The sequence below is a fragment of the Phyllosticta citriasiana genome (genome assembly GCF_038021145.1).
Source record: "Phyllosticta citriasiana strain CBS 120426 chromosome Unknown IWZ02scaffold_1, whole genome shotgun sequence".
Taxonomy (NCBI): domain Eukaryota; kingdom Fungi; phylum Ascomycota; class Dothideomycetes; order Botryosphaeriales; family Phyllostictaceae; genus Phyllosticta; species Phyllosticta citriasiana.
This window is the reverse complement of record NW_027117278.1, coordinates 2,294,104-2,317,283: the sequence shown is the minus strand read 5'-3', so window position 1 is coordinate 2,317,283 and position 23,180 is coordinate 2,294,104. Positions and strand designations below refer to the sequence as shown.

The following is a 23,180-nucleotide window of genomic DNA, read 5'->3' as shown; positions in this document are numbered from 1 at the left end:
TTGTCTTCCACCATCGACCAAGACGGCGAATAAAGATCAGTAACATTTCTTTTTCTCACTTCTATGCGCAGCCATGAGGACCGCTGACCCTCCTCCAGTCCTCAAGGCAACCATGCAAACAACTGCCTTGCTGTCAACACTTGACCTCAGCCAGGTCATGTCCTCTCATTTCCCCTTCCCTTTAGCCCCCCCCATTGGCCGCCTTGCTATTCTATCTCCTAGTCTTTCTTAAATCTTCGCCACGAAGCATCCTCCTCATTTGTACACGCCCCCATGAGAAATGCAAGGACCCGCCGGTCCCGTCATCCCGCCAAGACGAAACGCTTCCACAGCCTTGGCCTAGACCCTCCGCCTGCCGTCCCAAAAACTCCGCGCAAATGCTGTGTAGATGCAATTGACTGTGTCCATAAACGCCCGACAATGTCGCAAAACGCCGTATTCATGCCTTCGTCCATCTACTCCTTGGCTTTGCTCGTCTCGCCGTTGCCCTTCTCCGCCGCGTTACCAGATGTGCTTGGTGCTCGCCCCGAGGACCCGTCCTTCTCGCGCATCGCTATCTTTTGATACATGTCGTTGAGCTTGGAGCCTTCGACCCCTTTGCTTGGCCAGTACTTGTCCGCCACATATTCCCTGTTCCAATATTAGCATCCGCCAACTTTTGGCCTATCATGGCTTGCAACATACCAAAGCCGCGCCCGCTCTGTCGGCGACGTCTTGTGTCGTAGGCCCTTCTCAATCAAGTGGCCCACCTGCTTGAATTCTTCCTTCAGCGTCTTTGACCGTTCCTCGCGGTTGGGCATTGCCGATGCCGTGCACCTGTTGAGAACCGCCAGATGCTTGGCCACTGGAACGAGCATCTTCTCGTACGAGCTCTTGTGGTTCGGCCGCCCATTGTGCGTACTCGACTCGGCCCGCCGGTGATGGCCCTCGCTGTTCTGCCGCTGCCGCTCCTCTCTGCGATGCTTGTGTCTGTCGTCAAGCTCTCCGCTGGCCTTGCGCCGGATTTCTGGAGTCCCGTTGCGGTCGGCGTGCTGAGACCGACGATCAACGCTGTGCCGATGCTCGCCCTGGCTGTGTGCACGGTGTCGAGGCCTGTCGGCTTCTCTGGTACCCTTCCTCATACTGGCCGGTCCAGGGCTCGCCGATCCGCTTCCAGCCTTGTCCTGGCGGCGATGAAGACCGGCGTGTTTCTTGCTGCCGCGATGCTGCACGTCCAGAGCCCGCCTGGCTGCCGCGTTGGAATTGAAGTTTGCCTTCTCCTTGAGAGTCGTTATGAGGTAGTTGGCCCTGCGGACAAGGTGCACAGCTCCCGGGGACTTGGCGTTCTTTTCCTCAGTCTTGCTGCGCTCTTCCTTCTTGTCCACTCTGTGCTCTTCCAAAAAGAACCTGTCCTGCATTCCCAGTTCGGCATCGTCTCGAATCGCAACCCAAGAGCCGTAACCGTGCCTCGCAATGCCAACCGCCAACATGCCGTCCTCCCGAGCTCCCCAAGGACAACTGTAATGCGCTGGCTTGTGCGCTTCGGGTAGCCGAAAGTTGCGCCAGTCCGCCACCGAGTCCACGGCCTCCTTGATCAGTTTCATTTCGTTGGGTCGCTCCAGGATGGTTTCGGCGTTGAGACGTTTGACACCTTTCCAGTCAAAGAGAATGGCCTTCTTGTCCTTCTTGGTCAAGATCTTGTTGTTCTCGCGAGCCATGGCCTCCGTCTTGGCGTTCTCCTCCCTAAGGAGCTCTCGGCAGTGGTCCATGATTTCTTTCAGAGTTGCCTTGATGACTTCTGGATCACGGCCAACCAGCTTCGCTTCACGGATCATGTCTTCGCCGCGCTCATCGATGTTGCCATACTTTTCGTGGGCACGGATCAGATTTCGGATTTCCTTCTCGTTCAGGGGACGTTTCGGATCCTCGTCCGGCCCAGAATCGTCTCCAGACTGTGCCTCTACAGCCTCAAGCGCAGCTTGGCGGGCACGTTTTTTGGCTGCTCGCTGTTCTCGCTCGTCTTGAGGAGCCTTGCGCTTCCTAGGCGCATTCTGCTCAATGACCGAGGCAAGGTACTTTTCCTCCTCCTTTCGCTTCTCCTCGGCCTTAATCTCGTCCAACTGATCCTTGGGGATAATGTCATCCCACTCAAGGTCAAGCTTGACATCAGTGTATTCAAAGCTTTTGAGAAACTCCTCGCCGCCATCCGTAGTGATACCCTCGGGCTGCTCCGTCTTGTGTTCCTCGGCATTCTCAAGGACCGCATCGATGTCGAGCTCCTCGAGTTTCCGTTGATTGCCGGTTTGCTCAAACATTCGCTGGCCACGTTTCTTAAGGATGCGGTTAATGTCGTCAGACGACGTTGGTTCCGCGACGGCACGTGCAACGCGGTCGAAGGCTTCCTTGTCACCCTTGTCTGTTACCGCACGCTGAATGGTGATGTATTCGAGCATGAGCTTGTTTCGAGCGCGCTCGAGTACCTCCTCCTCAACCGTGTCCTTGGAGACAAGTCGGTAAACAGTCACTGGATTCTTTTGTCCAATACGATGAGCACGCGCCATCGCCTGGAGGTCGGCTTGAGGGTTCCAGTCAGAGTCGAAGAGAATGACCGTGTCGGCGGTCATGAGGTTGATACCCAGACCACCGGCTCGGGTTGAAAGCAAGAAGCAGAAATCAAGGCTTTCGGGTGCGTTGAAATGTTCGATTGCCTGACGTCTTGCTCCTGACGTGATGGTGCCGTCAAGCCTTTGAAACTGATACCCACGCAGCTGGAGATAATCGCCAAGGATGTCCAACATCTTCACCATCTGGCTGAAAATGAGAACCCTGTGATTGTCCTTCTTCAGCTTGGTCAGAAGCTGATCAAGCAGCATCATCTTGCCGCTGCTGGTAACCAGGCCTCGTAGATGGTCTTCGCGACGGAAACCACCCGCCAAAGCACGATCTTCGGCTCCGGGAAACATGTAGGGATGGTTGCTGGCCTTTTTCAACTCCATCATAATGTTCAATAACGACTGCTTTGGGCCGGTCGCACCTTGGTTCAGCGCCGCATAATTCCTGGTCAAGATGTTCTTGTAATACTCGAGCTGGAGGTCAGACAGCTCGACCCGAATAATCTTTTCGGTCTTGGGGGGCAGATCATTTTCTACTTTTTGCTTCGTCCGGCGAATCATGTAGGGACTGATTGCGTTGGTAAGCTCGGCAATCTTTTGGCTGGCAGACTCAGATTGCAGGTCAATGTTCTCGTCAACCTCGACCTTGCCAGGCATGATAAAGTCCATCAGCGCCGACAGTTCACCCAGTGTGTTTTGCATGGGCGTGCCGGTGATGAGAAGTCGGCTCGGGGCACCAAAGTCCATTAGCTTGGCGTAGAGTTGAGATTCGCGATTCTTGAGACGATGAGCCTCGTCAACAGCCATAAATTGCCACTTGATTTGGGAAAGGAAGGTCGAGTCGGCAAGGACGAATTCATACGTAGTCAGAAGGACGTGGAACTTTGTCCGCTTCACGTTGCCATCGACTAGCAGCTCGTACTCGCGTATGATTTTCCGCGATGCCTCGTTGCCATTGTACACGACGTAGTTGATGTCTGGAGCCCAGTTGTCGAAGGTTTCGGCCCAGGCTGGCAATGTGGACAGAGGGACGACCACGATGAACGGACCTTGTTGGCCGCGGTCATGTCGAAGCCAGTTCATGAAGGAGACCGTTTGCACAGTTTTCCCCAGGCCCATTTCATCAGCCAATATTGCGTTTTCTCCTTTGCACCAGTGGTACGCAAGGAAGCTAACTCCGCGAAGTTGGAAATCTCTGAGCTGACCAAATTTAACATATTCTGGTTGCTCGCGGATTGCGACGTATTTTCGGCGGGTCTGGAGGCTTGACTCCTTTTTGTCGGAAATGGGAAGCTTGGAGGATCGGTCAAGGTAACGGTCGATTTCTTGTTGGGCAAGCTCGCTGACGAGTGATGCAGGCTCCCATGTACACTCTTCGTACGGCAGCGCTCTCCCTGGAAGAATGGTCAGTGTCTGGCTAGAAGGCAGGGACAGGACAACCATACACTTGACTAAGTACTCGGTTTCCTCCTCGCCATCTTGTGCTCCGATGACTCGCTCAACATGGCGTGACGACTCGTAAAGATCTTCGACCTTTTCACGGTCGAGATTCCACTTTTCTTTCTCTTCAGACGGGACGTCTGGGTCACCCATGATCATAATCTCTTCTAGGACGATCTTCCGCCAGTAGTTTTCAACCTTTCGGAAGCCCTTGAACCCAGAGAGAGAAGCAAAGGGTTCATATGTGGCATGATATGGTGCCTTGCCGGTCCATTTGATCTGATTTGGGTCAGTTCAGTGACATGATAGAGGGCAAAGGGGGTGACGGACAAGGTACTCAAAGTCATGCTTGTTGAGATGAGACATATCGCCTTCTGCACACAACTGTTAGCAAGCCATGCATAGGAACAGGATGGCCAACACCGACCAAGGCCTTCCTTCTGCCGATGGAGAATGACCCGGTCGATGGTCGGAGAGTCATCCTCCTCGGCGTTGACCCAGTAGTTGGGAGTCATGTCCTCGGATTCATCGCTGAAGATGCCATCGTCTTCCTCTTCATTATAACTCATAACCTTGGCCGCTTTTCGTGTCGAGAATCGTACTTCGGCCTGAGAGGGAGGTGCCCTTCCGGCGGCCACCATCGACTGACGCTTCTTTTGCTTCTTGGAGAGAGCATTTCGGCGACCGCCAACGTACGCGTCCGAGTCTGACTCTGATTCGGGAGATGACGGTGCTTCTGGTGAAGGACGACGTGATCCTGTTACAGGTTAGTCAGTGCTCGAATAATAGTAGGAATGTGGGAGATGAAGTACCTCGAGCAGGCACCGTAGTCCTCGGCTTTTTCCTCCGCCGTGGATTGACAACGTCAGAGTCAGAGTCGTCTTCTTCGGAGCTGCTCTCTGCCTGTTGGTCGTGTAAGTCTGTGAGAACGGACCATCTCTCCTAATGACCACTCACTAGTCGACGAGTAGGTCGCGCGCGGCCCTGCGGAGACAATTAGAAAAGGGGTCCCGTGCATGGTGACGAGAAGACTCACGCTTCGTCTTAGACCGTACAACTCTGGATTCTGTGCTATGTATTCCTCATCTTCGACGCTGGCTTTGCGTTTTCGGGTAGCTGAGGACTCCTCCGATGATGATTGCGCCGCCTCGTGCTCTTCGGACTGTGGTGGAGGAGTCTCGGACTCGTAGTCCCCGTCTTCATCTCCTTCGGCGTCCTCGCTATGTGAGGACTCTGACATTGCTTCGTCATCATTTCCTACATCGTGTACGGGACTTTGACGATCACTGGCGGATAATAGGTCTGCGGCGGGATGGTTTGCTGGGTCGGAGGCGTCGCTGGCGCTGCGGGCATCTACATCGTCGGCGTTGGTTACGTTTTGTGCGAGAGGTGACGAGTGGCCGTTCATGAGAGGCAAAGAGGGAGTCGGATTCGGAGGAGAGTGCATGAGGATGGACCCGGCTAGATGATGGTGATGGTCAGCCTGATAATTCGATGAGGAGACGCGTTGGCAGAGCGAAACAAGATGCGCCATGATCTCAGAGATTACGCGACTCAAGGCCGCCAAAACGCGACCCAATCCGCTTTAACAGGCGTGAAGAACGAAGGTCCGATGGTGAAATCATGCTCGTGATGACAGGGCATAGGAAGTGATGAAGACAAAGTGAGGGGTCAATGGGCTTTCAGGGGCGCCAAAGCAGGTGTACAGCAGTCGAGGAGCAGTCAAAAGGAAGAAGAGCAGGGTAGAGCACGAAGACAGAGCGGTATATGATGAAAGCAGGGTATATAAGGTGGAGGTTGATGACCTTCGCCGAGCGCCAAAGTGGCAGCGAGACTGAGGGATCCTCGACGGTTCGTGGGGGTGTGACTCGGTGATGAGAGAGAAAACTCACAGGCCATGGCGAGAGGCTATCCAGGAAGCCCGTCTTGGAGTGTAGCAGCCGTGGTGGGTGGTGGGTGGTGGTCTGGGCCGCGGTGGAGGAGGAGATTGCTGCAGCGAACTTGGGAGCCCAGGTGCTATGTGAGAGCGGCAACGCTGAATTACTGCCAAGACCCACGCACCCACGCCAGCCCAAGAGGGTAAAGCGCCCTCTTTGGCCGGCGACGGGCCAATGAGTGCGAGAGTGAAGCGTCTTACTGAACAACAGGCACCTTTCCAAATATTCCATTCACCGACAAAGCACCTGTCAAAGCACTCGCATTACCGCCGCTCGCCGCTGTCCTCGACCCTCTCTCTTCACGCCTTTGTGGTTCTACTCCGCCGTTGACCCTTCAGCACCAGCTTGCGCGCGCGCCCGGCCGTTTCCACACGACGCACGACGGGCACGTTCTCCTCCTCGCTGTTTTTTTCACCTGCGCGTGTCGACCTCTGCTCGTGCTGCTCCCCGTTTCCGCCGCCCGACCTCACTTCGCCATGGCCGACAAACTCACCAGGTGCGTTGCTCGCCTGCCACGAGCCGTCCGACGCTGACGTTGTGCGCAGGATTGCTATTGTGAATAGTGACAAGGTGCGCCAGCGCAAAACCCGCCCCGCCAGCCCCGCGTCGCAACCATTGTGGACTCGACTTCGCTAACCGCCGCCCCGTCAAACAGTGCAAGCCCAAGGTGAGACCCCTGTTGCGCGCGAGCCATTGGACTCGTTTGTCTGACTTGGAGCCCAGAAATGCAGGCAAGAGTGCAAAAAGTCCTGTCCCGTCGTCCGTACCGGCAAGCTCTGTATCGAAGTCGACCCGTCGTCCAAAATTGCCTTTATCTCCGAGCGCCTTTGTATCGGTTGCGGTATCTGCCCGAAGAAATGCCCATTCGACGCCATCAACATCATCAACTTGCCTACCAACCTCGAAACCCAAGTGACCCACCGATACTCTGCAAACAGCTTCAAGCTCCACAGGCTGCCTATGCCCCGGCCTGGTCAGGTCTTGGGTTTGGTCGGAACAAACGGTATCGGAAAGAGCACGGCGCTCAAGATTCTCAGCGGCAAGCTGAAGCCCAACCTGGGTAGATACGACAACCCGCCCGACTGGGAGGAGATCCTCAAGTATTTCCGTGGATCTGAGCTTCAGAGTAAGTCAGCACATTTGATACATTTGAGCAGCAGAGCGGACGATATTGCGGAACAAGAACATGTGGATGTTGGGTTAGGGGCTATGGCTTTGGACGTTGTTGCTGCAACTTGAAATTTGGTATCATTCGAAGTGGATGCTGACGAGCTTTCAGACTACTTCACCAAGGTCCTCGAAGATGACTTGAAGGCCATCATCAAGCCCCAATACGTGGATCAAATTCCCAAGGCCATCAGGGCCGCCGACAAGAGGGTAAAAACGCTCATCTCGAGCCGTGCTGCGCTGGGCAACGTGGATGAGGTTTGTGACGAGCTGGAGCTGAGGCACATTTTCGAGCGTGAAGTCGGACAGCTTTCAGGTGGAGAGATGCAGCGTTTCGCCATTGGCTCCGTGTGCGTTCAAAAAGCGGACGTCTACATGTTCGATGAACCCTCGTCCTTCCTGGACGTTAAGCAGCGTCTCAACGCCGGTCGGATGATTCGCAGTCTCCTGCGCCCCGATGACTACGTCATTGTCGTCGAACACGATTTGTCTGTACTCGACTACCTCTCCGACTTTGTCTGCGTCCTCTACGGAAAGCCCGCAGTTTACGGTGTCGTCACACTTCCATCATCGGTGAGAGAAGGTATCAACATTTTCCTCGACGGTCACATTCCCACCGAGAACCTTCGTTTCCGTGAGGAATCCCTCCAATTCCGCGTTGCGGAAGCAGGCGAAGACTACAGCACCGACAACACTCGCGGATACAGCTACCCGGCCATGGAGAAGACGCTCGGCAGCTTCAAGCTCAACATCCACCCCGGTGACTTTACCGACTCGGAGATCATCGTCATGATGGGCGAGAACGGAACCGGCAAGACGACCTTCTGTAAGATGCTTGCAGGTGCCCTGAAGCCCGACAACGGAAAGACCGTTCCTCCGATGAACATCTCAATGAAGCCTCAGACCATCACCCCCAAGTTCCAAGGAACTGTGCGACAACTCTTCTTCAAGAAGATCAAGGCCGCCTTTCTGAACCCTCAGTTCCAGACCGATGTCTACAAGCCTTTGAAGATGGACGACTTTATTGACCAAGAGGTCCAAAACTTGTCCGGTGGTGAATTGCAGCGTGTCGCCATTGTCCTTGCTCTTGGTATTCCCGCCGACATTTACCTCATCGATGAGCCTTCTGCGTAAGTATTCTCCGTTTCGAGATCACCTGACATGTGGATTAACCATGACACAGCTACCTCGACTCTGAACAGCGTATCGTTGCCTCTCGTGTCATCAAGCGCTTCATCATGCATTCTAAGAAGACTGCCTTCATTGTCGAGCACGATTTCGTCATGGCCACCTATCTTGCAGACCGAGTCATCGTCTTCGACGGCAAGCCCGGTGTCGATGCTCGCGCCAACACTCCTGAGAGCTTGTTGTCTGGATGCAACAAATTCTTGAAGAGCTTGGACGTCACCTTCCGCCGCGACCCCAACTCGTACCGTCCACGTATCAACAAGTACAACTCCCAGCTGGACCAGGAGCAGAAGTTGGCTGGCAACTTCGTAAGTTTCAACGTAATCCTTTGCTCACGCAAACTGCTGACATTATACAGTTCTTCTTGGAGGAAGAGAGCTGAAGAGGGAGTCCCAAAGAAGGACTACCCGCCACGTTACGACATCCCTTCGGTTAACGGCGTTCTGGGCCGAGCATCACTGGGCGGCGGAAAAGGCAGGCGAAGGACATCCGCCATATTGAGGCGGCGCAAAAGAGGTCTTCCGGCAGAGGAATGCGCGTCTGACGAAGACGACGACGAAGACGAGGGCCCGCTCACGGCAGTGGTCTACTTCCTGTCACATCCCCGAGATCATGGCCGCTCCTTTGCTGAGCGTACCAGATCCAGGATGGCCACGGGTCAAGCTAGGTGACCGCTGCCCTCTCCTTCCCCTTCTCCTTCCAAAAAATTGCTTTTCACGAGTTTTTGGTGTCGAGCTTTCTCGCACCACCACCACCACCACCACCACCACCATGCATGCTGTTTTTAATGCGGTAGATAGACGACTAGAATTGCTATCTACACGGGTAGGGGGGACCAGGCTGAATTCTGGGACTACGCCAGTGAAATGAGGGCACAAACTGTCGAATACTTTTTCTTTTTTGAAAGATGAAGAGGGCCATTTTGTGTTTGTCGACATTGGGGAAAGAGCCGCACGGCTTGCACCTCGGACACTGTAGATAGAAGAAGGCGAGCAAAAAGACGCTTCAACATACCAGTCTTGAGCAGCAAGCTTTGCCTGTTGGATGCCGATGAGTGAGATCCGTGATCGCGTTTGTGGTTGTGGCCGGCTGTTAGTACTGCAGGTGGGGTTCTAAGGGGTGTCTTTTACTCCTTTGGAAGGCCAGCAACTGGGCTCTCCTCAACTCTTTTTCCACGTCACCGCCTTCTTCGGGATACGGTAAGAGGCTGCTAATCTTCTTCAATCTCACCCTCCTCGCTACCCGAACGGAGACCGGGATCCTCTTTCGGGGGCAGAGAAGGCTGCTTCGCAGGAGTCCTAGATCTTTGACGGCGAGGGGAGAAGGTGCGCTCACGTGACCGTTCCCGACGAGTTCTCTGCAACCGCTCGTCAGTTTGCGGACTCTTGAGAGGGGCAAGGATTGCCTCGACTTACCTTTGCATCGCGCTTGCTCTCTGGGCTTTCGCTCTCCCTCCTGCGTCTCATACTACCTGCGCTTTTGGAGTCGCCATAGTCCAACTCGCTCGCCTTCTCGCGAGGGTCGGCACGGCTGATGTAAGAGCGTTCGCGCTCGACCTCGCGCTCCCTACGCTCGCGATCATAGTGGCTGAGACTACTGACCTCTCTGTCCCTAACGTAGCGGTCTCCGCGGTCGCGATAGTCCCTAGCACGCGGCGGTGGCGAAAGACCTGAAAGGCTGGACTTGCGATACTGGCGTTCGCGATCGGCCTGTGCCTTGCGGCGATCCGCTTCGTAGGCATCAGGCTCAGGCGTGCGAGTGCGGTGACGACGAGGCACGTGGCCGTTGCGGTAGTCTCGGTCGTCGTAGCGGTCGCGGTCGCGATCACGATGCTCGCGTCTGCTGCGCTCCCTCTCCCGTTCGGCCTCCTTGTCCTTGAGACGGCGAAGGTGCTTGTCGAAAGCCAGGCGGCGCAGCTCATCCGTGTCCAGTTGCCGATATTCTTCAAACTTCTCAATGCGAGGACGTACCTGCTCCCATGTGTCACCAAGAACAACCGGCGGGTCCAGATGCTTGATCTTTGAGCGCAAAGCGTCGACAGCCCGGCGCTCGTTGCGCTCAGCACGATGTTTGTCCTCCTCGCTCCGCTGGTGCACCTTCTCCATCAATCGCTCAAAAATAAGCGAAAGGGAATGCTGGTCGATGTTTGCTGTACGGCGATCAGCTTGCATTACAGACAGGAACTCATCCAGGGTTGTCTTCTGTGTGATATCGAATCGTCGGTCCTAATTAAAAGCGTCAGCAACTAAGAATGGAATAGGAATCATCGATTCACTTACGTCCATGACGTCCAGAACATCATTTCTCTTGCTGCGCAGCAAACGCTCTTCTTCTTCCACCACGTCCCAGAACAGGTCCAAAGGAGTTGATCCTGCCTGGCCCAGCATCTTCACATACCGGGGCTCGTTCTCAATGATGGGATGGACGTCTTTCCACTTGGTTCCAGCCTTGATCTTTCCGTCGTTGCGCAGCTCGCTGAGCAAGGTAATGAATTCATCCCGATTCTTGCGTTCGCGCCGAGCTTTGGTCTGCTTGTGTTTCTGGCGAGTATCGTTGAAATTGCGCTCAAGGTTTTTGATGTGCTGGTCAAAGGCCTTGAGAATGTCCAATTTAGTGAGCAGCTCAAATTTTTCGTCGCCTTTGAAGCGTTCACTCTCCTGGACCTTGTTTTGTGCCTCGGACCAACGAGTCCACGGTTCCAGCTGAAGGTCACTGAAGACTAACGCTAGATCGTCGGCAGCCTGCTTGCGAGCTTTGGCCTTTTCTTCGTTGTGAGCTTTGTAGAGCTCAACAATGTAGTCTTCAAAGAGCTGCCTTCGTTCTTCATCACTCCTTGCCGAGCGATATATGGTCTCGCCTTCGATAATTGGTTTGGCCGTCTTCCATCTCGTGTAGTACCTGATCTCTGGATGGCTTCTCAGCATCTTCCCAAAGTCACTTCGAAGCTTGGCAAGTCTCTCCTTCTCGCGCTCCTTTTCCTGCGCACGCACATCGACGACATACTTCTCAAACGCCAATTTTCGATCTCTTGGATCTTTAATGGCGCGGTATTGGTCGTCTTTGATCGTGGCACGCATCGCTTGGTCCCAGGTCCAGTCAGGCTGAACACCCGCGCGCTTCAAGAGCTTCATAAAGGCCGCTTCAGCATCGTCGTGGGAAGAGTATTCCGGACCGTGTCTTGCATCGACCGAGGGGACGGAGCGAAGGCTCTCTAGTTTCTCGGACTGTGGGTATCCTATCTGACGTTCAGTACCCAAGCGGTCATCTCTATTCCAAGAGGCTGGGGTGAAGTTGTTTGTTCCTCCTGCAACGAATTGCGACGCCCTGGGAACAAGTTAGACCTGAGCTCCGGGCACATTTCAGAACCTGTGCTTACGGTGTGGTTGGCACGGGCTGGGGCAAGTTGTGCTGTCCCATCCTCTTCAAAGGCTCTGGCATCTCCCAAGACGACTGCCTCGTCACGTCGTTATACCAGTACTTTCGACCATCCTTGTGTACCGCCTCCTTCCAGGAGGCATCGATTTTCGCGCGCTGCTCATGGTCAGGGAGTTGATGCGACAAAGAGGGGGGAGGTCACAGACCTCGGCAGGCGTCAAGTCTTCCTCTGGCCTGGTCCACTGAGTGGCCTTGGTAACGGTGTTGTAGTAGTACTCGCGCCCGTCCGGCGCATGCGCTTTTTGCCAGACGCCCGCCATGGCTGCTTCTGACAGTGCCAATGAGGTTCGTATTGGATGAATCGCTCGTGAAGCGAATTCGGGCAGATGCGGTAGTAATGTAGGGATGCGCGTGAGTGGTCGCGCTCCACGTATGAAGATTTGAAGTCGCCAACAAGACTCCGGAGCCTCTGCGGCACGCACGGGCGGCGTCTTGCGCACGGACTCTGATCGACACTCGAGACTTGGCGCGACTCCAACTCGACAACAGCATCCCCTTTGAACAACAACGAATCCCTTTGCCTCCTGCACGCCGACTCAGCTCCTCGCTGCTATCAGCATCGTTGTGCGAACTTCGCCAGGCTCGGAGAACTCTGGTAAAACCAAAGGCTCGGCTTCGACAGGGATCGAATCGCCAGGGAGGCCAGCACGCGTCGGCTAAAGCTCGACTGCTCGGAAGCATCTGGGTCATGGCGACAGTGAAGGCGTCCAGCCATTCCAGGAGCACGAGTGGTGATTTCTCTGACAGTTCGTTGGTTGAGACTGTGGTGCCCGCTGCTTCATCCATATACCTTCAAAAATCACTCGACTCCTGGGACGGGGCAATCAATGAGTCGAGCACGTCTATCCTACCATTTCTTTCCCAAAGACAGTTTCTCTTTTTTGGTATGATATCGTCAACACGGTCAGGCTGGCGCATACTTCTTACTCATTGCTAGGAATGTAGATGAGCTCGTCTCCGTATACGTCGTGCTACGTACCCCTGCCATTGACGGAGAAACTCTGCGCTCCTATCTCGCAAGACTTTCCATCAACGTTGAGGCGTTTGCAACATCAACTGCGCCCCTCTCCCACCAGCCGGGCGGAGGCCATCCCCCGCCTCTCAAGGAGCTTTTGCATACCGCAACAGTACAGGCCCCTGGCGAACCTGTCTTACTGCAGTCCAAAAGCGTAGCCTATGAAAATGGCCACACTCAAGAGTACTGCTACGTTGCATGGAAAGCTGAAGTATTTCTTGGTAGATAACCTCCAATGACTTCCATGTCAGACTGCTAATGTTGAACATTCAGGGCACCCAAGATCTAGATTACCACGTCCTGTCGTGTATTTTTCTGTTGGGGCATCCATGAAGCCGGCTCAGCAAATCAAGCTCGAACTTCTCGAGGACGAGTATCTTCCGAGCCTGGCCCCACTGTCCGGAAATCTGCTGGAAGCTTTTTCTCGCGATCCTGCTCTTCAAGGCATCAAGCCCCATTTGTCTGCCTCGCGCATCACAAAGGTGGCTCCCACAGCGACTGTTGAGCGAGATCTCCTACGGCCGTTACAGAATGCCGGGCGACGAATGTTTCGCGCTGTACCCGCTCTCACGTGGAGAATTCGTTACACCAAAAGCTACGCACCCATCAATGACGTCTCCATCTTCGCCTCATTCGACTTCGAAGTCAATGGAATGGCTGGCTACAGCCTCTCACTAAACCAGGTCGACCTTTCGCTGTCGGATGGGAGGGTCGAGGCATGCGGGCATCGACTCGGTGCCGATGTCAGCAACACTTTTAGATATGGCGACCAAGTGGTGCTTCTTTACAAACTTATACCCAACGAAATTTCCAAGGATTTTACGGTACCCATGCACATTCATGCCTTGGATGTGCGGATAAGAGCAAAGATGCTCATATCGGAGGACTGCCAGCCTGAAGTCGCCATCGACTGGAGAACAAATGTGGACGTTGCCCACGTACTCAAAACTAAACTCAAGGTTCCTGATCACTTACTTGGGCGTTCTGCACATCATAGAAACAGCGCGGGATCTCCTATGAGGTCGCCGGGCCCAGTTTCTCCAACATATACCGAAGGAAGTCAAGACAGCGGCGCGCCTGGAGCTATTGGACTTGCCATCACCGTGTCAGGGCCAGAGCGTGTGTACGTGGCAGAGCCATTCATTTGGGACATATTCATTGTCAACCGGGCAGAAAAGGAGCGCCAGCTTGAATTTCAGGTTATCTTTAAGGATCGTCCTCGAGGCAAAGCTCCAGACCTTTTGCTGCGGACATCTAGAGGTCTCAAAATTGGGTAAGCAGACCGCAACTGTACATTTGATGTTGTTGGGACTAATTATCGCGCAGCATTATTGGGCCGCTGGCATGTAAAACCACCCAAATTGAGCTCGAGCCGTTCAAAGATGGCATTCTGTCTTTGGACTTCCTTCGACTTGTGGATGTGCAGACACAGGAGTACGCAGACATTCGCGACCTCCCCACCATTGTCTCATTTGTAAAGAGAACTAGTGGTCAGGGGAATGCAAGGCTAGAGCAGCGATCCTCCTTGACTGTATAGGACTCTTGGTCAACATTCAGTAGCCGATGACGGTCTTTCAAAGAACCTGGACAGATAAAAGACGCCGTGTAGCCTGCGTAACTACACCCAGTGAATAAACCATTGCAAGCAGAACTGAAGTGCCGCGACAAGCCCGTTCACGTGATTTGCAAGATTGTTGTTTCGATTCTCAAGAGAAATTGTCAGAGTGCCTGTTGGCAAACGTGCCGAGTCGGTCCGGTCGGAGCAATGATTGGCGGCGCATCATGGTTTCGGGAGAGATGCCCGAGACGCATTTGGGTTATCACCGTCTTTGAAAGACGTTACCGGCACGGTTGATCGGCTGGCCCGGAGTCGGGTACGTCCCGGGACCATAGTTGCAACTCTGAGCTTGTGTCGATCAAAGTGGACGAGCGCGAAGCGTCTTAAAAAAAAGGTAGGGAGGGAAATTGTGTCTGGACTTTCGGGCGAAGCGGATGGTCAGGCTTGGCTGTGCAATCGATGGAAGGATGCTGGTGGAGCAAATTGCGTGTCTGCAGTGGAGGTCAGGACATTCTCGACCGCTAGGCGCGGACGACTTGCCTCCCGCCTGACGAAACGCCACCTTCCATCCAACCTTACCACCCAACACTCTCTGCCTACCGCCCAAATCCACCGCCGTCTTCCTGTCCTCAGTGACAGCTTTTCTTTCGCCATACCGACGCTGCTGGCGCGAGCGCTGAGCCCCGAGGACCCTGTGCCGTCGCTTTCAGAGCTGAGCGGCAGCTGTCACCCACTCGCCAGGAGCGACTACCGACGTCATTCGAAAGGCCTGTGATCCACAGCATCCCATCATGATTGAAGGACAACGCCGCCGCCTCTTGCGGGCTCTCAACAGCCGCTACATCTACGGCAGCATCGTGAGTCCACCCGTGGAACCTGACAGAATCCTTTGCTGCCTTCGACTCGGCTGTAACACTGACTCTTCCAGCCTCTCCTCCACTCCATCGTCTTCCTCCTCCAAATGGCTGCCGTCTCGATCCTCGTTCGCAAGTTCAACTCCTACTATGCGAACCGACCAGGTGAGCCACTGAAACGGCTTGTCTCGGATTTCGTCTCGCTAATTTCTTGCGCGCAGTGCTCACTACCATGGTTACCAATGCCGTACGTGCCTTCCAACGACATAACGACGTCATAGTTCAGACAAAGGGTATGGAGCGATTACATGTAGGCTAACATTGCTTAAGATCCTCGGAGGCATTGCAGACACCGTGGCACAGTCTGTGACTGCGATTCGGGAGCGGGCAGTAAGGAAGCCTGGAGGTGTCGCAAAGGATGACTTCTTCGCGATTGAAATCCACGAGCTGGACAAGAAGAACCCCTACCCCGACGACGAGCTCATTCCAAGCTCAAAGCGCCTGCCGCCCCCGTTCGACTTTGAGAGGTTGACTCGCTTCATGGCTTACGGTTTTCTCATGGCGCCTGTCCAACACAAGTGGTTCGGCTTCTTGTCCAAGACGTTCCCCATCACAAAGACCTCTGCTTTCGTCCCTGCCCTCAAGCGCGTCGCTTTCGACCAATTCCTCTTCGCCCCAGTCGGTATGTCGGCTTACCTTTCCCTCGAAAATGAGCCGCGCTGACTGCTATCTAGGTCTTGCCTGCTTCTTCACCTTCATGACTGTTGCCGAGGGTGGAGGAAAGCGCGCTGTGACCCGCAAGTTCCAGGATGTCTACGTCCCAGCTCTGAAGGCAAACTACGTCGTGTGGCCTGCGGTCCAGATTCTCAACTTCCGCGTCATGCCAATTCAATTCCAGATTGCAAGTTTTCTCCTCCCCGTCCAGCTCAGGCGCATGCTAACGAGTGTTTTTCAGCCCTTCGTCTCCACCGTCGGCATCTTGTGGACCGCATATCTCTCTCTTACCAACGCTTCGGACGAATCCTAAGCTGGAAGCCACCTCTGGTCAATTTTCCCACATCATGTCCTGATACTCCCAACGGCGCCTCCAAAATTCCTCCCTTCGTCTTCCTGTGACTCTATTTGGTTTTGGGTTTCACATTCTTGCGCTTTTGCGGGTCTGGGTCTCGTTGCACAAAGACAAGGTGCATTACTTGGCGTCACTGGCGTTCGTTGATGGTCCCTGTAATCCGCTGGCGTGAGTGCTATTATCGACTTAGCTGCTTCAATCAAATCGTACTCTCGCTATGTCAATTTTCAATCGACTTTTGTTTAGCCCTTGCCGTGCATTTGCGTGTCTTGCGTAGGACTTGTTGGTCACGGTTGTGGAAGACGGGGCAATAAAGCCCTTGGATGCTGGGAAACGGTGGGCTGAGGAAGAGTGCGGATAGAGAGCATTCGAGCTGCAGAGTTCCAGGATCAAGGAGCTTCCCAGAGGTGGGGTGAGGAGGTTTTGACTACCCAGTTGGCCAGCCGTCGACACAGTGGCTGTGTATGCCACAACCTGGATGCGGGCACTCAACGCGCTTTGGCGCGAAACTGACACCTACACGGCGCGCCTTCCCCAAAGCGGTTAAAGTTCGGGTGTTGTGCATGCCAACGCGACTCGCTTGCGGCAAGGCCGAGGTGAGATCATCAAAACAATGTCGTCGCAGCCTGTACGGATGCGTCAAATTAACGTCTTGTCAACCTTGAACCCGTTCATGTTCCTTTTCTCTTCCTAACCTCTCCTTCTGCCGCTGATACATTTGCGACGAACCTTTCAAATGGTACGAGACTCCCAACGCATGACAGACATGCACCACAGAGCTGAGGCTAAGAGACCCCAAAAAAGAGCTTCAAGTCCCTGCGCCGGCTAGCTGCCGACCACGCAGCCCTTCATTCCGAACTACCGCCAAACTACCTCTTTCCGGCAAACTCTGACAGCGACGACCTGACCCACTTGGACATCCTCCTCGCCGGCCCCGAGGGCACACCGTACGCTGCCGGCGTATTCAAGCTCCACCTTGAAATTCCAAAGACCTACCCAGCTGCACCACCCACTGCACATTTCCGGACGAGGATATGGCATCCGAATGTGGAAGAGGCGACGGGCGCCGTTTGCGTCGACACGTTGAAGCGGGACTGGCAATCAACTTTGACTCTAAAAGACATTCTCATCACGATATCTTGCTTGTTGATCCAGCCGAATCCGGCATCGGCATTGAATGCAGAGGCTGGCGCGTTGCTTCAAGATGACTGGGAGGCTTTCTTCAAGAGGGCAAAGTTGATGGTCTCGATACACGCCCAGATCCCAAGGGACCTCAAGCAAAGTGTAGACAAAGCCAAGGCAAGGGGTGAAGAAAAGCCACCGGAGAAGGAAAAAGAAGTGGACAGGGCGATGGAGAGACCAAAAGGCAAAAGCAAAATGAATGAGGGAATCGGTAGCGTCACAAGGGCTAGCGCGAGGAAGGCAAAGGTAATCGCCACAGGAAAGACCCTAGCTGAACAGGAGGAGAATTGGGGGGCAAGGAGAGAGTCTGAAGATTGGATACCGGCGCCCACGATCTCAACCTCAACGCAAGGTCTGTACGGAACAGCCATGGGCCCTCCTTCGACCGAGTCCCTTGGTCTTGATTCTTCGGGGGCACAGCTGCCAAACACGCCTTTGAACGGCAACAGCCAGGCTACTGCCTCGGCACCAAGGAGTCCTCCAGTTCGTGCATTGCGCCGGAGTCACCTGAAGCTGCAGTCCTCGTACCAGACTCCCCAGCCCCAAAGATCTCAGCAGTCTTCAGCTAGCCCACAGCACTCCATCGCCAGCTCATCTTCGAACGGTTCTTTGAATACCCGCCTCAACACCCTATCATTTGGATGGTCGCCTGACAAAGCTACGAAAGAGAAGCTTTCACCAGATGCGGAGAGGAGAGTCAGGCATGAAAGTCGCAGATTCAAGGCTGCTGGTTATTGCTTGAAGAGATACAATCGCGGTGCGTTTGGCCCACGGCAGGGTCTCAAGCGCCTGTGATTTTGGCTCTTCCTTGAAGCTCTGGCGTCACTTTGGACTGTCATTTCAACGGATTATGGAGTTAAACATGTGTGGTGGGGTATTGGGCATAGCGCTGGCGTTTTTGGAGTATCTTCCTCTTGACAGCAGATATTGCTCGGTCTTGAGAACCTTTGACAAGAAGCAATTCCGCCATTCTTTGCTTCTTTTTGAATCGAGCAGAAAATTAGAAAGCAAACCTTTAACTACGCATTTATCACGTCAAGCCTTGCGCCAGCGATTTGAGTGACCCCAGAGTGACATGCGGCCTAGGCCCGGCCACTACTTTCCAAGCAGATTTGACGACTCCCAACACCCGACGACTCGGATGGCAACACCATCAAGTCCCAGAAATGTTTAGCATTGGAAATGAGAACGGACCAGCGTCAAAATGCATCTTCACCCACAGCGTATTGCCTGAGCACATAGACGAGCGGCACCCACCGACGAAGAAAAAACCTTTCGCGACCATAACCGAGCTGCCGTTTGCTCACACGGCAAGTGTGCCACGCGCGTCGGCGTACGAACCGCGCTGACCTTTTGCCCAGGCCGACCTGATACTGCCTCGAGAGGTACACGAAGCAGTCAAGCAGCAGCTCGACGGCAATGTTGGATCCTTTCAGTATGCCCGCGTGTACATGTCTCTTGGCGAAATCGTCGAGGGCGACTTCTTCAACGACTACATCAAGACTGGTGCGATTCCTTCGCTTATCTCTTAATGGCTTAATCTGATAGCGCTCCAGGCAATGTTCTCATGATCTCCGAAGGACGCCGTGGTGTTGACAACACATTCTCCCTTCGCGAAGGTGCGTTTTTCCGGCGGGCAGAATAATCGTTGCCGACTTGCCTTTCTTGAGTCTGTATTCTGACTTGCATCTCAGGTGTCCTAAGGCTCGATCTTGATCGACCGACCTACGAGAGGTGCGGTCTGGAGGGCAAGCCAGTGCGCCACCCTGGAAGAAAGCATACAAAGGAGCGATATGGTAGGCACACCAGACGGAATTAACCCATCGAGCTTGAGCTAACGTATGCAGCGGTTGAACTCGAGCTCCGCAAATCCTCGATGCTTCACGGGAAGAAGGGCTTTGAGCGTATCGTCTGGGCATTCAAGAATGTTTTGAACCACTCTCTGGCCTGGCTTTTCCATGATCTCAACTTCCCGCGCGAAGTCAGAGGTGAGTCTTCTCTGAAATACTGACCATCAGACTTGTGTCTGACGGATGGCAGGCCCGATAAATACACACCAACCCCATTGCTTCACCTCCAGTCCCGAGGCAACCGTCATGCCACACACCAAGCTGCCAGCCCTGACCTCGATCCCGGATCTCTGCGACGCAGAGTACGGCGCCGAAGTGCTCGAGTGGTTCGGCATGGTCAGCCTAAGCTCGCCGCGTATCGACGCACACGACAGCGTCGACTCGTTCCTAAGCCGCTACGAGGTGCCCATGCCGTACAAGAGAGACGGCGATGCGGATAGCCCGGCCGTCGAGGCCATCGTGCGGCTGAGGTGGCGCGGCCTCGTCCCTGCTCCGTTCCTGCTGCGGCTGTGGCTCGCGGTGCGCGAGGAGGTGGGAGAGCGCTGGATGGCGCTCAGTGTGGCAGGTTTTCGGCAGGACGTGTACACCATGCTTGGAATTGGCGCCAGGGACGTTTTGGCTTGGGAGTGCAAGTAGTGAAGGCGCGTGGGAAAGGGGGAATACGCCTTGAATCATGCTCTATCATCATTGTAGGTAGTGCAGCGATCCCTCTTTCAGCTTGGCTACCGGTTCTTTTCATCTTACATTCGTTGATCGCGCTCGGGCAAGGTCGTGATTTACACCTCAGGGTACACGTCCGTCCTCCTCAGCAACGGCATCTCCCTCCTAATCCTCTTCCAAACCTCCAAATCCACCTCCGCAGTCGCAAGTTCCGGCTCCGGTCGATACCCCTGCTTCCCCTCTGTGACATCAACGCCGCCCAGCTCGGCCAGCACCTCTCCCCAGGGCGACACAATCATGCTGTGGCCGTAGCTGCAGCGCTTCTCGTTGTGGAAGCCGGCCTGCGCCGCCGCCACGACGTACGCCTGCGTCTCGATGGCGCGGGCGCGCAGCAGCGCCGACCAGTGCGCGCGGCCCGTCGGCACGGTGAAGGCGGACGGGTAGGTGATGATTTGCGCGTTTTGCCGCTTCAGCGCGATACTGATTTCGGGGAAGCGGAGCTGTGATTTTTAACAGGTCTGTGGTGAGCTTCTGCGGATTGCAGGAATGGATACTCAGGGTAAAGATGGTAAGAGGCTTTGGACGTACGTCAAAGCAGATGGTTGCGCCAACCCTGCCAACAGCTGTCTCGAATGGCGGCAAGATCTCTGTTCCCGGCTGGACGCTCCTGAGGCTGCGTTAGCTGCAGCGGCGAGATGGCTTCCCACAGTGGCACACTCACTCGCTCTCCTTCAAGATCGGCCCACCGTCAATCTCGACGTCAAACAAGTGCAGTTTCTGATAGCGGTGGCCGACGACGCCCTCCTCGTCAATCCATACCACCGTGTTCTTGAGTCTCTTCTTCTGCTTCTCTCCCTGGCTGCCTTGCTCCTCGGCCGGCTCATGTATTCCGACGTGGATGGGGAGCTTGTGCGCGCGGGCGGCTTCTTGCAATCCCAGAACGAAGGGAGATGTCGTGATCGGCTTTGCCAGGGCTATGGATTCGGCGGGAGATGAGGCGATATAGTCTGATGCTTCGGGCAAGAAGAGCGCCTGGCGGAGTTGGCCTTTGTTTGAAAATGGTATGCGGGGGACGTTTTGGGGGTTTAAGGGTACAGAAATGAGGGAGAGTACCTTTGCTCCAAGCGATGCCGCTTTGGCAACGAGGGTGCGGCATTGGTTAAGATTGTGCACCATGCTCGTCATGGAGCATATTTGACCGACTGCCTGGGGCCATCGTCAGAAAATCATCAGAGTACAAATGACGCCCATTCAAAGTCAACTTTAGCTTGGTCTGGAACACGTTGAGCAAAGCAGCATCATCGACTTGATGGCGTGGGAATTTCCATTCCAGTTTATGGACTGCAGCGAAAGCATTGGCCTTGGATCATCTTCAATCCTCAGGACCTGGTTTGACTCAAGCTGCGAGACGATATGGATCGAACGAAACCAAAGTCGACGGAAAAGAGGCAGGAGAAACTCTGACAGAGCAATTGGGGAGATCTGGAACACACACTTACAACCAGCACCATATTGGCTCCGAACTGCAAAACCTGAGACGCTACTCAAAGATTCGACAAGCAATCTGTTGCTCCGCGATCTACTCGGAACAGTCCCAACAATCTTCCAAGCTCTTCAAAGGGTGTTGTCGAGACAAGCGCAGTTCGCTGTGGAGAAAAGTGAGATGTGGCCGTTAGTCGACGAACGGAAGCAGCACGCGTCCTTGTAGAGCCAGTACGCCACGTCTCTTGACAAGTCCTTTATCCCACCGAGTGAAAGATGCCAGAACAGAGCGCTCCTCCTGTGCGATGCTGAAATGGCGAAAAAAAACCACTCGAGTGCAAAAAGAACAACAGGATGGTCACTACGAGGGTCGAACTCGCGACCTTGGCGTTAACTAGGCATAGGCACTCTATGAATGCCGCCATATTAGCACCACGCTCTAACCAACTGAGCTAAGCGACCTATTTTCCAACATTGTGTACAACTACCTTTAATATAAATTGTAGAACTAATCACGTGACGACGATTGATTGATTGATTGATTGATTGATTGATTAATTAATTAATTAATTAATTAATTAATTATTTTACGTCTTACTAGAGCTATAGGCTATCTAAGACGGAGCTATCTATAGGGGATACTATATATATTTATAAGGTAAGTAGGGATACCTAGCTAAAGAATCTTATATAATAAAGTATAATTCTTAGTATAATATTAGTATAGGGTTATTATAGATAGATAGTTTATCTAGGCTCTTTTTAGGTAAGGGGGGGCTAAGAACTAGCCTTCCTACTATTATCTAAGTAGATAGGTAGCATGAAGTAAGAGTAAGGAAAGGAAGAGGGATAGAAAGAAGGTATATATAGAAAAGTAAATATAGTATAGGGTAGTAGGTAAGGTAGATTATATATATACTCTACTATAGCGTTCTAGTACTATTTCTAATAGTACTATTTTTTAGTTAGCGTTATATAACACCTTTCTTAGTATCTATAAAGGTGAAAAAGGCGGGTAAGGTTTTTAACTAGTAGTATATATCTTCTAGCTAACTAGTATAGTTAGCTAACACTTATTATAGAAAATAAATAATACTAAAGAACCTAGGTTTAATCTATATTAATGTTACTTATAATTTAATCTAGCCCTATTACCACTATTAGATAACTATACGTTAATATTATTACTAATAATAGAGCTCTATATGCCGCCCTAGCCTAGGTATACTATATAGATGAATAGCGTTAAGCCCTTACCTTACTACTAAATAGTTATCTAATTATTATTAGGAGTAGGAGGATTTAGCTAGAGTAGTTATAGAGTAGTTATCTAAGCTATATTAACGCCTTCCTAATCTAGAGGGCTAGGGTCTTAGTAGAGGCTCTATATAAGGTAGAGGAGGGGTATAAGCCTAGAGGGTATTAGGTAGATTATAGATAAAGGGGTCCTTTCCTTAATTATCTTTAGTTAGAGGGGTTCTAGGGTAGTGCCTATAGGAACTATAAGTAGAGGGATTATAGAGCTTATTATTTACTCTACTAGTAGAGATTAGAATAGATTCTCTCCTCTTCTTTTTACTCTTCTTTTTTCCCTTAGTCTACTATTTATATATACTATACCCTAGTAGAAACCTTCATCTAATATATGAATTTAAGTATGAATTATCTACTAACATCTCCTTAGAACAGCTCTCTATAGGATATAGAGGCTATTTTCCTACTATTATTATTATACGCCTTATATACTACCTA

At 53.1% G+C, this 23,180-nt stretch overlaps 6 protein-coding genes and 1 non-coding gene across 7 annotated transcripts; 3 read left to right on the top strand and 4 right to left on the bottom strand.

Annotated features, from left to right (window-relative positions):
* Positions 1-455: 455 nt before the first annotated feature.
* On the bottom strand, positions 456-5,478 carry IWZ02DRAFT_486877 (P-loop containing nucleoside triphosphate hydrolase protein; the record flags this gene model as incomplete). Its single annotated transcript, XM_066769304.1, has 8 exons — positions 456-630; positions 685-3,985; positions 4,037-4,310; positions 4,362-4,405; positions 4,459-4,788; positions 4,844-4,934; positions 4,989-5,015; positions 5,068-5,478. 8 exons carry the CDS (start codon positions 5,476-5,478, stop codon positions 456-458), a joined length of 4,653 nt encoding a protein of 1,550 aa, XP_066627385.1.
* Positions 5,479-9,434: 3,956 nt separating this feature from the next.
* Positions 9,435-12,135, bottom strand: IWZ02DRAFT_26589 (formin binding protein-like protein). Its single transcript, XM_066763415.1, has 5 exons — positions 11,905-12,135; positions 11,700-11,854; positions 10,603-11,647; positions 9,739-10,548; positions 9,435-9,680 (listed from the first exon to the last, which is right to left on the bottom strand). The coding sequence occupies exons 1-5, from the start codon at positions 12,016-12,018 to the stop codon at positions 9,534-9,536; spliced, it is 2,271 nt and encodes a 756-aa protein (XP_066627384.1). The 5' UTR covers positions 12,019-12,135; the 3' UTR covers positions 9,435-9,533.
* Positions 12,136-12,446: 311 nt separating this feature from the next.
* On the top strand, positions 12,447-16,212 carry IWZ02DRAFT_370198 (TRAPP trafficking subunit Trs65-domain-containing protein; the record flags this gene model as incomplete). The annotated part of the gene is made up of 11 exons (XM_066764488.1): positions 12,447-12,628; positions 12,696-12,994; positions 13,047-14,046; positions 14,100-14,238; positions 14,499-14,589; positions 15,049-15,188; positions 15,260-15,350; positions 15,407-15,432; positions 15,516-15,867; positions 15,920-16,104; positions 16,141-16,212. The coding sequence occupies 11 exons, from the start codon at positions 12,447-12,449 to the stop codon at positions 16,210-16,212; spliced, it is 2,577 nt and encodes an 858-aa protein (XP_066627383.1).
* A 645-nt stretch (positions 16,213-16,857) lies between these two features.
* On the top strand, positions 16,858-18,475 carry IWZ02DRAFT_440214 (ubiquitin-conjugating enzyme/RWD-like protein). The gene is made up of 2 exons (XM_066766820.1): positions 16,858-16,993; positions 17,059-18,475. Exons 1-2 carry the CDS (start codon positions 16,991-16,993, stop codon positions 18,229-18,231), a joined length of 1,176 nt encoding a protein of 391 aa, XP_066627382.1. The 5' UTR covers positions 16,858-16,990; the 3' UTR covers positions 18,232-18,475.
* A 79-nt stretch (positions 18,476-18,554) lies between these two features.
* IWZ02DRAFT_394808 (ribonuclease P 40kDa subunit-domain-containing protein) lies at positions 18,555-19,947 on the top strand. Its single transcript, XM_066765570.1, has 6 exons — positions 18,555-18,746; positions 18,798-18,942; positions 18,993-19,055; positions 19,131-19,232; positions 19,284-19,424; positions 19,477-19,947. Exons 1-6 carry the CDS (start codon positions 18,603-18,605, stop codon positions 19,920-19,922), a joined length of 1,041 nt encoding a protein of 346 aa, XP_066627381.1. The 5' UTR covers positions 18,555-18,602; the 3' UTR covers positions 19,923-19,947.
* On the bottom strand, positions 19,948-21,876 carry IWZ02DRAFT_412523 (putative nitrilase). The gene is made up of 4 exons (XM_066765733.1): positions 21,446-21,876; positions 20,668-21,152; positions 20,535-20,613; positions 19,948-20,446 (listed from the first exon to the last, which is right to left on the bottom strand). Exons 1-4 carry the CDS (start codon positions 21,455-21,457, stop codon positions 20,063-20,065), a joined length of 960 nt encoding a protein of 319 aa, XP_066627380.1. The 5' UTR covers positions 21,458-21,876; the 3' UTR covers positions 19,948-20,062.
* Positions 21,784-21,890, bottom strand: IWZ02DRAFT_t7. Its single transcript has one exon. It is a non-coding gene; the product is annotated as a tRNA-Ile (tRNA).
* Between the last annotated feature and the right edge of the window lie 1,290 nt (positions 21,891-23,180).

Coding starts and splice junctions, on each gene's coding strand:
- IWZ02DRAFT_26589 (XM_066763415.1), bottom strand. CDS start 12,018: ATGGCGGGCGTCTGGCAAAAAGCGCATGCGCCGGACGGGCGCGAGTAC. Junction 11,855..11,904: donor AAGACTTGACGCCTGCCGAG/GTCTGTGACCTC, acceptor GACCATGAGCAG/CGCGCGAAAATCGATGCCTC. Junction 10,549..10,602: donor ATGTTCTGGACGTCATGGAC/GTAAGTGAATCG, acceptor GCTTTTAATTAG/GACCGACGATTCGATATCAC.
- IWZ02DRAFT_394808 (XM_066765570.1), top strand. CDS start 18,603: ATGTTTAGCATTGGAAATGAGAACGGACCAGCGTCAAAATGCATCTTC. Junction 18,943..18,992: donor CAACGACTACATCAAGACTG/GTGCGATTCCTT, acceptor ATAGCGCTCCAG/GCAATGTTCTCATGATCTCC. Junction 19,233..19,283: donor GCATACAAAGGAGCGATATG/GTAGGCACACCA, acceptor TAACGTATGCAG/CGGTTGAACTCGAGCTCCGC.
- IWZ02DRAFT_412523 (XM_066765733.1), bottom strand. Junction 20,614..20,667: donor CCGATCTTGAAGGAGAGCGA/GTGAGTGTGCCA, acceptor ACGCAGCCTCAG/GAGCGTCCAGCCGGGAACAG. Junction 20,447..20,534: donor GCGCAACCATCTGCTTTGAC/GTACGTCCAAAG, acceptor TAAAAATCACAG/CTCCGCTTCCCCGAAATCAG.